The sequence below is a fragment of the Polistes dominula genome, unplaced genomic scaffold (assembly GCF_049000335.1).
Source record: "Polistes dominula isolate Pdom_NZ unplaced genomic scaffold, Pdom_raw_medaka contig_26, whole genome shotgun sequence".
NCBI lineage: Eukaryota > Metazoa > Arthropoda > Insecta > Hymenoptera > Vespidae > Polistes > Polistes dominula.
Genome location: NW_028300939.1, coordinates 2,864,442 through 2,880,089, shown reverse-complemented (window position 1 = coordinate 2,880,089; position 15,648 = coordinate 2,864,442). Strand labels below are relative to the sequence as shown.

General features: G+C 32.1%; 1 protein-coding gene and 1 long non-coding RNA gene across 5 annotated transcripts in view; both read right to left on the bottom strand.

Moving 5' to 3' along the window:
* Positions 1-15,648, bottom strand: part of alpha-Man-IIb (alpha-Mannosidase class II b) — a 217,915-nt gene that overhangs the window by 115,826 nt on the left and 86,441 nt on the right. For 3 of the 4 annotated variants that reach the window (XM_089171581.1, XM_089171582.1, XM_089171584.1), the window contains exon 2: positions 11,146-11,725. In XM_089171581.1, coding sequence (XP_089027707.1) covers positions 11,146-11,433 — 288 coding nt within the window. In that variant the 5' untranslated portion in view covers positions 11,434-11,725. Of the gene's footprint in view, positions 1-11,145; positions 11,726-12,392; positions 13,878-15,648 lie in introns of those variants that run through there. The other variant, XM_089171583.1, reaches the window with a different exon arrangement.
* Positions 2,866-11,126, bottom strand: LOC149032882 (uncharacterized). Its single transcript, XR_016176294.1, has 2 exons — positions 7,407-11,126; positions 2,866-7,318 (listed from the first exon to the last, which is right to left on the bottom strand). It is a non-coding gene; the product is annotated as an uncharacterized LOC149032882 (long non-coding RNA).

Below are 15,648 nucleotides of genomic sequence, written 5' to 3'. Positions count from 1 at the left end.
GTCTACATACACCATGCGAGCGTGTATGCTGAAAATGGCACAAAGCGCGAATTATTGAATTTCGTATTGTTTACACCTACAGTTCCGCAGACATGATTTAATCGTCGTCTGTCACGCTGTGGAAAATTGGAAGTCGGTTATTCAAGAGAGAGAGAGAGAGAGAAAGATACACTACCGAAACATGATTTTATTACAAACTACTCGAGATTTTTTTCTATGAGTCTTATAAAACGTTTGTGCCTATTTTTTCGATTCATTATCAAAATTAATTGCATTCGTTTGCAAAGTATTTTTTTTTCTATTCTCAATCTTTATATTTCATAGATTTTTTTAGATAAGTGCATAAGCATTTACCTGTAATGACAAATGATTGGTAAGAACAGTATTGGGTCAGTAGATGTATTTATATATATAAAAATTTAGTGCCACATAGTTGGTTTTCAATGAAATTTAAAATGACTGAACTGATTTTAATTGAAATTATTTTTATATTGTGTCATTGTCTTTCAATATTTTGTATTTTTTTATTGCTGATTTAAAGATTTCTTATTTAGAAGTTATTTAAGTCTCTTAGTTGTTTAAGTATTCAATAGATGACATTGTATTTCAATTCAATTATTTCAATTTACATACGACATAACCTTACTTTTTCTATATTTTTTCGTGTATTATTATTTAGTGCGTTGTTATAATGAAGTAAATAATTTCGAATTATATTAAATCAACATTTTATAACAAACCCACAGCAACGTGTGACCGAATAACATTCTAGTACGTATGTAAAAGTATATGCAATTACGTTATTATACAGTATGGAAGAATATGCGTTGAGTAAAATAAGAAAAAGAAAAAAGAGAAGACAAGAAAATGCTTGCAATATAGAAAGAAGTGAAAATAAAAGACAATTTCTGAATTGCTTCTACAAATCAGAGCAGATTCAACGTAATGCGCGTCTCAAAGAAACCGACCTTTCGTTCTTTTTCTTTCATTCTTTTTTATATTCTCTCTCTCTCTCTCTTTCTTCACCGTGCTACCATCTTAGCCCTTCGTCCCTTCGTCCCTTCATCATCGTCGTCGTCGTCGTCGTCGTCGTCGTCGTCGTCGTCGTCGTCGTCGTCGTCGTCGTCGCTTCTTTTTCCCTTATGCGCCACCATTGCTCGTTTGCATCTCTTCGATATATCTTCCTCCCTTTTTTTTTTTTTTTCATTTTATTTTTTCTTCTAGCGTGCAATCTCATCGTCGTTGGTGAAAAACTTCAAGGAAAGAGAAAAAGAGAGAAAGAGAGATAGATAGATAGATAGATAGAGAGTATATGGAAAATAAAGGAAAAAGAATCCTTTGAGAAATATATCTACCAACGTCTTAAGATTATATTCGTTTTATGTTAACGTACACACATCCATAAGTATACATATATGTGTATTACTATGTAAATAGTTTTTTTTTTTTTTACATACATACGTATATTATACGAGTACATACAAGGTTTTTCTCCTTTTTATAAAAAACGATGAGAAAAGTGGAAACTACAGATGCTATTTTTCACATGAAAAAAAAAACAAAAATAAAAAATAACAAAATAACAAAATACAGTTAAGGTATTAAATATTGTAATTGGGATTGGTTATATTTCGTTGATGGGGAAAATGAAATAATTGGTGATCTCTTTTTAAATCGGCTTGAAAAATTGTTGATAGATAATTCGAATATATATATATATATATATGTAGATTAATATTTATATGATGTATATTATATATACATTATATATTAATATAAATTTTTGTTATATTAATATAATATATAATAATATGTTACTTAATGTATATGTTATATATATATATATACATTATATAATTATATATATTTTTTATATATTAATTTCATATATATATATATATATATATATATATATATATATATATATATATATATTTGGTGACGTTCCGACACGATTTGCCTACCCAAATTTTTCGCAGTAATATAAATCCAGTTGCGCGAGACATCATTCCAGTAGTTCACATGAATAATAATAGAAACAATTACAAGTAGTACACATAAAGGAATAACTATCATTTGCATTGCTCGAATATTCATTCTTTTTATTGCAATAAACTATTGGAAAGACTGTCCCGTGTAAGACACAAGCCGGAACCATAAATTATCTACCGAATAACCTTTTCTTAGAATAAAGAACACCATTCTTCCTCCTGCAACACACGTGCCAGTCCTCACTCCAATTTCATGGATTAAAATCCGACACTACTCTAAGACTTTCCGTTGCACCAGTATCCGTCATCACAGTAATACTTTCTGCTAAATAAAGACCTTTCTTTTAACCAGCGTTGAAAGGCAATCAACGAATAAATAAATGTCGAGGAAAAGAGTCTAATTTGAAACTCGTCATGTAACAATATATATATATATATTTTATTTATATTAATTAGGGCTTATAATATATTATATCATTTAATATATATATATATATATATAAGTATATATTTATATATATTATATAAATTATACTATATAATTTATGGTATAATTACCTTAATTATATGGTAATTATGGTAATATATATTTTATTTATATAAAATTTTATTTATAAAATATATATTATCATAATTATATTATATTTAATATTTATTAAAGTAAACAAGTATTATATATTATATAAGTATATATATATATATATATATATATATATATATATATATATATATTTTAAAGTATAATAAATATACTTAAAAGAAGTATATATAATATATTATAAATATTATAATATTATATACAATATACAATATATATGTAAGTATAAATGAGTGTGAGTGTGTGTGTGTGTGAGTGCGTTTCAGAAAAAAATATACAGTCAAAAATATCAAACGAACCAATCAATCAAACGATTCAAGATTATTATACAGTTTTTTTCTCTCTAGAAATTTAATAGATATTAAAAATACGAATAAAGTACAAACAAATTTGTTGTTCATTGAAAAAGGGCAAAAAAACAATAAAAGATAAAAATAGTTCAGTATATGTGTATGTATGTGTGTGAGAGAGAAAACACCTGCCGTAGAAGAGTGAAGAGGTAAAGTAGAGAGTAGGGTGAAGGTTAGGAACGAAAGGACGGACGGATATGAATTTCTGGAAAGGTTTGCTTAAGCAAATTGCGAAATGCAGTCTGCGTATAAGAAAGGTTCCCTAGTATTCCCTACTCCCTTTCCTTATTCCTCGTTGGTTCGTTCCGAGGGAAGCAATAGAGGGGATGTTGAGAGAAAGGGAGAGGGGGAATATTCCAAATTGCATGCCTCGTAGGAAGCAGTTTCCTCTAGGTGAATGTACTTAAAATAATATTTAAAAGTATAAAAAAGGGAAGATGAAAACAATTAATCTTACGGTCTTTGACATTTACAGATCGTTTGAAGGATTTTCATTATGACAAAAGCCTGTCTTCATTGTTAATCGGTGTATTGGTGTACAGAAAATTATTGTTACTAATATTAGGTTGGCAACTGAGTCATTGCTGATTTTAAAAAGCCATCTATCGACAAAATCCTCAATCACTTAGTTGCATAATTGATTCCTGAAAGTGTGTGCGAATGTTGAATAATCGAAAGTAGAGGGATGTAAAAAAATATGCACCGAAAAATTGTCTTTTAAAGTTCTTTATCTGCATCGGCCGATTTTCCAGTGTGAATTGAATATTATTTAAAGAATATCTCATTTGAAATTTGTCAAAGCAGCCATTACTTGCTTGAAATACCATGTTAGAATCTTCATTTAAATTTAGTCGTCCAATCTTCATGCAAAACTAAGAGCCTTAGCTTGAATAATTGAAAAACTCAGAGGGAACATTATGTTGATGTTGATCATCAATCCATGATGACAAAGATCTTTCCATTTCATCCATCACAATGCCGTGTCTTTTGTAAACAATCTTTGAAGATATATTTCCACAATTTTCAACGTATTTCTTCATTTTATTCTTGCTTTTTCAAAATTCAACATATCGTAGATCTGTTTAAACCGTACAAATGTCCGATTGAAGCAAAAGATTCACCATTTTCAGAACGTTTAATTACTTCCATCTTTGTCTCGATCGTATGAAGATTTATAAGTCCTTCATTTCTTTTTGTTCGTATCAACACTGGCAGTTTATCCGTTTATGACTCACGTTTATCAATTTATAAGAGCGAATTATTTAAACTTAAACAAATAAATGAGCAAAACACACAACACGTTGTCACACGCCCTAATGCAAGACTGAAATTGTTTTTTATTATCCGAACAACATTGTAATCTGATGGCTAGTCTGATGTCATGCGATCACATAGGATTAAACAGTTGAATCATAAAAAATGTGAGCCTGTATTTTTTTGAATTATAATTTACTGAGAAACGAGCAGCACACACAGTATGTAATCAACTTACGAATTAAGTAAAGTTCATAATGAACAAGTTGCTTTCATGAAAACTGAACAATACAATAAAAAAAAAACAAACCAAAATGGCTCATGAGAACTGTGTTCGAAAAAAAAAGTCGTGGTCTCGAATGGGTTAAAAGGAACGACAATTATTGTCGTAAAAACAACCCTTTACGATTCACCGATTGTGAGTCACGAGAATACCTTAGAGAAGTGTGTCTAACTTATTACCGAGTCAACCGTGCATTCTGATGTTTTGTACTCGAGAAAAAAAAAAAAGAGAAAGGGAGAAGAAAGAAACTAAAGGATACCCCAACCAAGCCAGCAGTATACATATATATATATATATACCTTTTGAAAAAAAAAGGGAATGTAGACCCTACACTAATTGTTTCGTCGAGACGTGAAAGAAAATAAGAGAAAGAGAGAGAGAGAGAGAATAATGACCCGCGAAACAATGCTTTCGTGCGGCTCGGAATTAATAATTTCTGGACCGTAAAAGGTAAAAAGAAAAGAGGAGAAAGGTCGAGTTAAGCAACGATGGGGGATGGAGGGGTAGGGGATGGGGGTGGGGGGTAAGTAAGAGATGGGGTATGGGGGAGGTTTTAAAGAAGCCTCGAAGAAAGTTAGCATTTCGTAACGAGAGAAAGAAGAGAGTTTCGAGACAAGAAAGTGAGAGAAGGGAGGGAAGGTGGTGGGGGTTAGGGTAAGGGGTGGAGGGGGTGGGGAAAGGGTTGGGAGGCAGAAGCTAAACAAATTCTTGAGAACGTAAATTTACGAGTTAGGAGGAGGGTGAAACACCCTCTTTCTTTTTTTCTTCTTCTTCTTCTTGTGAAAAAATCTTTTCTATCTCGTAACAAGGTGAACAATCGCGATAAAAATAATAAAAAAAAAAAAAGGTATAAGAGAGTAAGAGATAGAGAGAGATAGAGAGAAAGAGAGAGAATATACAATATGCTTTCTTAACTTTCACGAAAAGAAAACTTGGAAACGCCTGTTCGTCGTTAACTTATTTCATTCTTATAGTCCCAGAATATTCTACCACATTCTTCCAGTATTATTATTTCTTTTCATAAATATCATATTCTCATAAAGTGGATCAATTTACGTGCATATATGTATGTACATTTAAGTTGAAACAATTGAACATGTAATTAAAAATACTTCATTGGAAAATGCATTAAAGTAAAACATTTACGTTAATGTACAATTAAAGGAATAATATTGTAATTAATAACATTTATCGAATGATATTAATTATCATTATATGTGAGTAATGAATATCAATTGTTAATAATAAGCGTTGTTCAATAATTATCATTGCTTCTTCATGTGAAATGATACTCGACGGGAAAATATGTTTGCGTTATTCTCCGATGATGCTTCTATGCACTCGAAAACTTCTCTCTCTCTCTCTCTCTCGTGCTCTCTCTCTCTATCTCTCTCTTTCTCTCATTTTATCTTTTCTTTTCTGATTGTATGCACGTCGTCGTGTGTCAGGGATTCGGAACACGCGACACACATATTTCGCGTTGCTTTTGGTTTGAATTCGAAAACCGAAACACGAAGGGAACGAGGCCGTGTGCATGCACTCGTAGTGTTTTCTCGGACACAATCACGCGTATATGAAGTATATATGAGACCAAATGAATGTTAAGCGAGTTTATGTGTGTGTGTGTGTGTGTGTGTGTGTGAATGTATTTCTATGTCTACTTTTCGTACTCGTGGTTCTCTCGTAGCACGTAACGTTACGTGATCCTATGTATGTACACGTGTGACACACGATTCTCGAATGAACGGGTTAGGTGGTCTTTCCCCCTTTTCTCCCCCTTATGACTACATCACCACCACCACCACCACCTCCCCGTCACTCCCTTATTCGGTGAGTACGCGCTCGACATTAGTAATAATTACGAGTGACGGTAATGTCATTAAAGTGGCCTACGTCAAGAGGTTGTGCCATCGTTAATTACATTAACGATGCCTCGGCTGCTCTACTACTACTCTTATTCAGTCGAACTTTTTCTTATCTCTTTCTATCATACGTATTCTTGTTTATGAAAGAAATATATGATGATAGAACAATGTTATTAATATATATATTATAATGAGTTAATTTAGTTTGACGAGTATACTCGTCATGAAGATGTGATAGGATTCTGTGTCATGACGAGTGTATTTAAAATGCGCATAAAGTAGTGACCATGGAATATTTAAATTGTTATTTTTTGTGAAAAATGATACTGTTGACCCTGTAACCTATAAAATGAGAAAATGAAACTACTACTTCTGCACACATAATTTTTTCTGTAATTTTTTTATTAGTTGTCAAAATGAAATAATGCTTTTTTAAAACTACAATTTGATTTGCTTTTCAAAAGAAAGTAGAAGAAGAATTTTGTAATCTTAAAAAATTCAAATTTATAAGATTATAATGCAGTGCCATTGGTTGTATACTAACAGAAACAAGAGACTAGGAGAACCTTAAATAAATATTACAAAATAAACGATAAACGCAAAAATAATGCATACAAAGTAAAAAATTTAAATTCCTGTTTTAGAGTGGTACTAGTTCGTTGAATTCGTATTATTACGGTTTACAATACTGTAAGATCAAAAATATAGAGTGCCATTTAAAAAAATAAAGATAGCCTTAAAAAACATTAAACGACAAATTGTTTTAATCTTGTTTTTATTGCACTGTATAGTCAATCAAAAATAGATTAACTTTTGTTTGAATTAATATTTTGTCAGGTAATCTCAAATACTTGAAAAATCATGAAGACAGTTGTATGGGATTCCCCAGCTCCACTTAGTCTGTGCTTGACGAATATACTCGTGATTGGTCGATTTGTACGACACACAGTGGAGCACATTTTCAAACTGGAGCGCCTCTAGTTAAAGTTGGTTAAATGTATTTCATTTTTTATATAAGATACTAATAATATATGCGTATTTATTATATATATATATATCACTCACCAGTACTGTTCACTCACACTTGCACGCACATACGTATATTTTGTTTTATATTTAACAATACACGCGTGCAATATTCAAGAAATAAATTTTAAATTGTTAACAATATCGTTGTTATCTGTCTCGAAGCTCGAATAAGACTAACAGTAAATAAGAAAACACCTTATACACAATATACTCAACCGACACGGTATGTAAACTAAAGTTCATACATTGTTTATAAGTTCCACGAGGAGATCATGAAGAAAGAATGTTATATGATGAATAAAAATGACAACATTGAAGAGTGACATATGTATGTGTGAAACCATTCTTTCGATTAGTTTATTGACCAGATGTGTGTTTTTTTTAATGCGTTATGAATTTTTCTATCTCATTTTGCATACATTAGGTACAATGATTTATATTCTCACTTAATATCGTATGCACCATATTTAATATACAATAAATTATAGTTATTAGTGAAATAACTAGGAATAAACTGATTCATAATGTGGAAAAAAACCAAGCTATTCTTGTTCGTTATGAAGAAAAAAAAATAAAAAATCGATCAGCGATATCTTATAACAAATAAACGCCTACGACGTTTCTTTGACGTACAAGTTAATTTATCGTTATCGTTTAATTTGCAAAAATACGTGGAAAAATAAACGTATTATCATAAAAACGGCATTATTGATATGAAAAATAGTACTCGTTAAACTAGGTCATACAACATATGTTTTTCCGATGAACTTTTACGATTACTTTTGTTATCATTAAAACACTCATTGTAAAACAAACAACAATAAATTATATTATTGAAATAATTAACGAGAATTGCTGGTCTCTTATCAAATGGTTCGTTGAAGTTGAATTTGAGGAAAGCATTGCAATGGTTCCTTTCCTGGCAACGTGTTAATACGCCGCCATTGCGAAACAGCAGAGAAACGGTCTTTTGGCTACTGAAAATCGCAATACCGGTTCATGAACGATTCAGTACTGCAGAGAAAGAGAGAGAGAGAGAGAGAGAGAGAGAGAATGAGAGAGAAACTATGAGGCATCGACTATTCCGAATATTATTGCTTGCCAGCTGCTGGCAAGCCTCTCTAGATTACTATGGTTCCTTTAGGTTAGTTCAACATGAACATGAACATGAAACTGCAGTATGTTATCGTTTTCCTAATGTTGAATTAATACACCCCTATATACAATCTTCTCCAATTTCTTACCTCCTCTTCCATTAATTATCATGATGATCTTTTGTTAACGATTATTGTCAATTATCAAAAACATTTTCTTCAACGAATATATTAGGTTCAGTCATAAGTAACTTTTCGTCAGTCAGTCAAAGTAAGAAACTGAGTCAGAATCAGTCACACAGAGTAACAATTTGAGTTAGAGTCATTCAGTCAGAGTAAGAGTCAGTCAGTCAGTTAGAATCAGAGTATGTATTAGTCGGTCAGTACCAAGACAATCAGTTAATAAGAATCAGCATCAGGTGTAAAACTAAAAGTCAGTCAAAGTAAGAGTCAGAATCAGTAAGAGTCAGATCCAGAGTCAGTCAGTCCGAGTCAGAGTCAGAGTCATTCAGTCAGTCAGAATCAGAGTTAGTTAGTCAGAATCAGAGTAAGTATTAGTCAGTCAGTACCAAGTCAATCAGTTCGTAAGGGTCAGCATCAGTTGTAAGACTATGAGCGAGTCAGTCAATGTAAGAGTCAGCATCAGTTGTAAGACTAAAAGTAAGTCAGTCAGACTAAGAGTCAGTCAGTCAGAGTAAGAGTCAGAATCAGTAAGAGTTAGATCCAGAGTCAGTCAGTCCGAGTCAGAGCAAAAGTCAGAGCAAGAGTTAGTCAGTCAGAGTCACAGTCAGAATAAGTCAATCAGAATAAAAGTCAGAGTCAAAGTTAATCATAGTAATCCATAAGTAACTTCCGATGCAGCTATGTAGAATCTATTTTTCGTATTTACCTACTATAAGTCACCGAAACAAACGGATTTTTGATATCACTATACAGATGAGGATTCAGTTAGTCTTCTGTCAACTTTTTGATGTAATCAATGTTACATTTAACCGTTTTTCTTAACCTCTCAAATGGATAGTAAAAAGTGCATATTCGAAATGCAATTCTTTAGGAATTGAAACAAGGCAATGGCACTAAGGTGGCAGCTGAAAAAATATGCAGCGTATACGGTGCAGGACTGATGACTGATAGGGCAGTCAGAAATTGGTTTGTAAAATTCCGTTGTGGAGATACGAGCTTAAAAGACGAACCGAGTGCAAGGACGTCTTTCCGTCTTTGACCGAACCTTTTAAAGGTAATATTTGAGCAAAATTCAATGGATACATCCAACTGATGCAAAGATTCCAAAAAAAAACTCCATGAAAAGTGTCCTGCACTTATCAGTCGCAGAAACGCCATTCCTTGTCTCATAAAAAAAACGGAAGTTATTTATGACTCGACCTAATAATTTAAACAAAAATGAAATGTAAAAAATAGAAATAAAGTATTATTTCGATAGAAGAGAATTGAAAAAGATAAATAGAACAGATAAAGATAATACAAAGTAAAGAAATAACTATAGTAGATCGTTCATCCCTTTCCATTAATTCTTCACCCTAACCTTTTTTTTATCTTTCTCTTTTTATTCGTTCGAGAAAAGGAATATCGTCGTAGAAAAGAAAAATGCTTTTATGAGAGTAAGAGAGAGACTCTTTGGCCATTAAATCAGCGAAACTCAAAGGAAGCATTCTCCCTCTACCAATCCCCTACCATCTCCCTTTCCATACCCCTCTATTGCGGTGAAGACCGGAAGAAAGGAAAGTTTCGTGGCTAATGACGCGGTACTTTTAAAACGACTGTACTTCTCTCGTTCTTTTCTTCTCCTCTCTTCTCTTTTTTCTTTTTCTTGCACCCTGTGGTTGGAAGACAACGACGAAACTGGTTCGCTGGTAACGACGAGTTACGTTACCAAGAGGAACTCTCGTTGAGGAAAGTAAAATTAATCGCGCTAGTGTCTTCGGCCATCATCACCGAACGAATATATTTCTTTTAAAGAAAAAGTATGGCGGCGATGGGTAAGAGAGAACTTTTTTCGTGGATTAAACTCGAGTCGATAAATCGAAAAGGCTATACTTTTTTCTTTTTTCTTCTTTCTATTTCTTCACGTAGATAAATTTTCTTTCATACTTTCCTTTTTCTTCATCGAATATTTTGACACGACGATATATAATATTATAGAGAAATTTGATCATTCTTATTTAAGTATACATGAGTCTGTGTGTGTGTATGTGGTATATTCTTCTGCATGAAATAGAAAAATGGAAGAATAATCTTCGTCATAAAAATAAACTATTATTATTATTATTATTATTATTAACTAGATGTGCTTCATGTGTGCCAAAATATGACGTTGTTGTATAAATAAAAGTTAAGTTATGTTCAAATTTCCCGCGCTTTGGGCCCGTAACGTAAGTGACACCACGTTTGGCTACCATAAAAGACTACCGGTAGGATAATTGTCCTGTATATCCTGATTTTAAAGCAATTGCAAGCTGAGTAATTTATTGACATTGCCTAAATTGATTCTTTTTTTAAGTTCCTTGTTTATTTCGTTCGTCTGGTTTATGATCGACCCTAAATATATTCCTAAAGTTGCTTACCCGTTTAAAAATTGTATCCTAGACGACCAAAATTTCTGAATTTTATTGGTGACCATATGTATATGGGTTCATGAAAATGATGTAAGAAATAATAAATACCTGAAAATCGAATTTTTCAAATTCACGTTGAGCATCGATGTCCGCGTGACGTGATTCGGTGACAGGACAAGTTGCCGATGATATCCTAGAATCTGGTACTTCGCTGTAATCAGGTGTTACAGGTGTAACGCTTCTGTCGTAACGAAGTTCGTCATTTAAAATTGCCGCCGATGAGGCGGTGGACGGTGCTTGTGCTTGATTTACGTAATAAAGACACAAAAGAAGAGATAATACGACAACGCATAGGACGAAAACACGTCCTGAACCACGACGTAAAATTTTATACATTTTGTCGAGTTTGTTCTCTTTCTCTTCTTCTTCTTCTTCTTCCTCTTCTTCTTCTTCTTCTTCTTCTTCTTCTGCTTTCCCTTCCACTTCTCCACCTTCCCCACCTTCTTCTTCTTTTTTTTCTTCCACTTTTTTCCCTTCTTTCGTTCCTTCACTTTGAAATTCACCTTTTACCTATCGAACGAACTCCTTGTTTCTCGTCGATTAACGTAAACCTCGACCCCTCGACTACTCCCTTTACGTCGTCCTTCGACTTCTTCATGGGACACACCTTCCGTGTAAACGCACCAATCTGAAATGAGATTTATTTCAATCAGTTTATGTGTGCCATCTATCAAACATTACTTAAAAGTATCTGTAATTATTTTTATTCTAATATAAACTCTTTTATAAATTCTATAATAATACTATGGCGTCCGGTGGTACCACGCCATGGTGCCATGCAAAAACTATCTGTTGTATTCCAGTGGTATCACATTGATGCCATTTAAAAAAAAAAAATCAACAATAATATTTGAATTATATTCCGTGGATGTTTAGGGGAGCATAATAATTATAAAATTGTGTTTATTTAATAGTGAATTAAATAAAAGAAATTTTTTAAATAACATATTTTATATTAAAGCAATAAATATTGTCACCATCTTCTAAATTGTTGAAAAATCCAAAATTTCCAAGCTATTATTCCGACGTAGAACAAAAGAAACATATCTAAGATCTACGAACGGCACAGTGTAAATAGTTTTATTATATTCCTTAGAATAAAATCTAATTTACAATCAAATAATAATAAAATAATAATATTATTGTTATGAAAATATATATTGTGACAGAATTATATAATTAACTGACTCATTTCTACGTTATCTCAGATACAACATTTTCTAATCCTGTATACTATATTCATTCTTCATTTACGTATTACATACAACAGATAATTAATATCATGCGAATTATACCTAGCATTTGTCCTTGTTATACTCGCTTTGTAATAATTAATCACGAGTTCATAAACTTTTGAAACTTTTCACAATGTTATAACCGATGAACGCTCATTTCCTTCTAACTATATTCAACGTCGCATTGTCTTCAATCCACCAGATACATATATATATATATATATATATATATATACGTAACACATGTTCGATCACAAGCATGAAACATGCAAACGTGACCGTCACCATGATAATTAGAATAATGTTAGTTCTTTTGTCGACTATATAAATTTCCTGTTACGTTTATCTATCGACCGTCACAAAGTGACACATGTTTAAAAATGATTTTAGTTTAACAAACAAACAGACAAACAAACAAAAAAAAACAAACAGAAAAAGGAAGTTTAACTATAAAAATATTTGCTTTTTTTTCTATACCTAATTTGAAATCCTAGAAATTATTAGTGAGTATTGATTTGACTGTAATAAGTGGTTCAGAATTATATTAAATTAAATTATGTTTATTTTTATAACAAGGCCACGGCAACGCGTGACCTAAGCATGATAGTATATATATATACATAAACACACCATTGTGTCAATATATACCTAGTATTATATAATAAATAGTATTAGTATTATAACATATAAGATGTGTTTATATATTAGCTCTACAAGTAAGTTTCCAGCGTATTTTCATAAAATTTGAGGGTTTATTCTGAAAAAATGGTTACATATTTTTCATTCGAAATATTGTCCATCGGAAGATACAATTTTTTCCCATCTTTCTGACAATTTGTGAATTCCTGACCAAAAACACTTCTCGTCTTTTGAGACCAAGAACGTATTAAGCCAATTTTTGATTCCCTCTACTGAGGTGAAGCGCATTCCGGTAAGAGCGTTCTGCATCGACCGAAACAAGTGGTAGTCGGATGGCGCCAAATCTGGACTATAAGGCGAGTGAGGCAGAATTTTCTATCCACTATTATTCAAGTAGTTTTTGACCGAAACAGCAACATGTGGCCGAGCGTTGTCGTGGTGGAAAATTACGGACTCGTGCCTGGTCTGATATTCTGGCCGTTTTTCCGCCAATGCTCGCTTCAAACAAATTAATTGGGTTCGATACAACGGTCCTTTGATGGTTTGACCACTCGGAAGCAGTTCGTAGTATATGACACCCTTCTGATACCACCATATGCAGAGCATGACCTTATTCATGTGAATATTTCGATTTGGCTGGCTCGCCAGGCTTTGCATATGGTTTTTTGTGTTGAGGATTATCATAATAGATCCACTTTTCGTCACCAGTGACAATACGATGCAGAAACGACTTTTTTTTATGCCACTGCAGCAACATTTCTTACATGCGAACTTGCCGTTCGACATATCTCGATTTCAACTCGTACGGCACTCAATTTCCAACTTTTTGGATGAATCTCAAAGCTTTCAGGCGTAGGGAAATGGCTTGTTGTGTGACGCTCAATAATGCATCAAGCTTTTCTTGAATTTGACACGGACCCTCATCCAGCAAAGCCTCCAATTCCTCGTCTTCAAAATTTTTCGGCTTCTCAGAGCGCTCTTTGTCTTCAACGTCAAAATCACTATTTTTGAACCGTTTAAATCACTCGCAACACGTCGATTTACCAATCCATTCCGCCACGTAAGTTTCCAAAAGCTAACGATAGGCCTCAGCTGCACTATTCTTCATATCAATGAATAGAATCAGCGTTTTCTGCAAACGACGCTTATTTGGCACATAACTTGCCATGTTTTTGCTTCATAAAATATACGACGCCGCTAGAAATGCATAAATATGATGATGCAATGTTGTTAACAGATACACAAACTTCGAAAATTACACATGAGATGTAACATTTCTAACTGGAATCTACTCGTGACACTATCTATTAAAAAACGCTAGAAACTTACTTGTAGACCCAGTGGAAAGTATCCTTAGGAAAGTATACTTCCTTCTTGAAATAAGATTTTCAACTAAATAAGTACATGTAGTAAAACATTTTGTTTTAAACGTATTTATCTTTTGTTATGAGAAAATTAGAAACAAAAAAGCCTCAATAATCATCTAAAAAAGATTATCCTCTCCATAGGATCAAAATTTTCTTCTAAATGTAATGTCTTACTACAATAAGTAACTATTGACACAGTATCGTTATATATCAGCATTGTTATCGTGTTAATATGATTTGATATCATAAATTATGTAATTCTTATGATCATTGATCATTTTATAAATTTTCTGTAGAAAAAAATCAAATATTGCAAGTGATAAAATTAATAAATAAATTAATTTAAAATGATTTGATATCATATGTTTTGTAATTCTTCCAGTCATTGATCATTTTACAAATTTTCTGTAGAAAAAAATCAAATATTGCAAGTGATAAAATTAATAAATAAATTAATTCAAAATGATTTGACATCATATATCGTGTAATTCTTATAATCATTGATCATATTACAAATTTTCTCTCGAACGATTAAATATTAACAAGAAATAAAATAAATAAATAAATTAATTAATTCAAATGATACGAAGTATCATTAAAAAATGAGAACCGTTCATAAATGTATTAATAATCATATCTCTCGTTATTAAATAAATAATTATAAAGTAATGTTTTTTAAACTCAATCGATTATAACAAAATATTAACTACAGATTCGTAAAGCAGTATATTTTCAATATATACATATATAGTTCTCGTGAACTTGAGCGTAATAACATCACGAGAAGTTTCTCGAGTTTAATGGAATAAAAAAACAAAAAAAAAAAAAATAAAATAAAATAAAAAAAACAAAAAGAGAAAGAAAGAAAGAAAAAGAAGAAACAAAGAGTGAAAGGTCAAAGTTGGTGGATCGAAGCTACGAATGTGAACGCGCCTGCTCGCGACCCACTTAAATTCTTGAAAAAGCACCAAGCCAGTAGTAGTAGTACTACTTCGTGACAGAAAAACTTGCAGAACATAAGAGAAAAAGAAAGAAAGAAAGAAATAGATAAAAAGTTGTAGAAAAGAAGAAGAAGAAGAATAAGGGTAAAGGGGTGATGAAGGGATAAAAAGAAAGAAGGTCGTCTGTTGGCACGACCTTGTCTCGTCTCTCTTATTATATCTCAGTAAAACCTTAGAAGTAAAAAACACTTGTTAAGAGAACATGACATAGATATTTACGAACAATTGATCTTCCTTCTTTTATACACACACACATGTACATAAAATGCATATTATATATATATATATATATATATATATATATATATA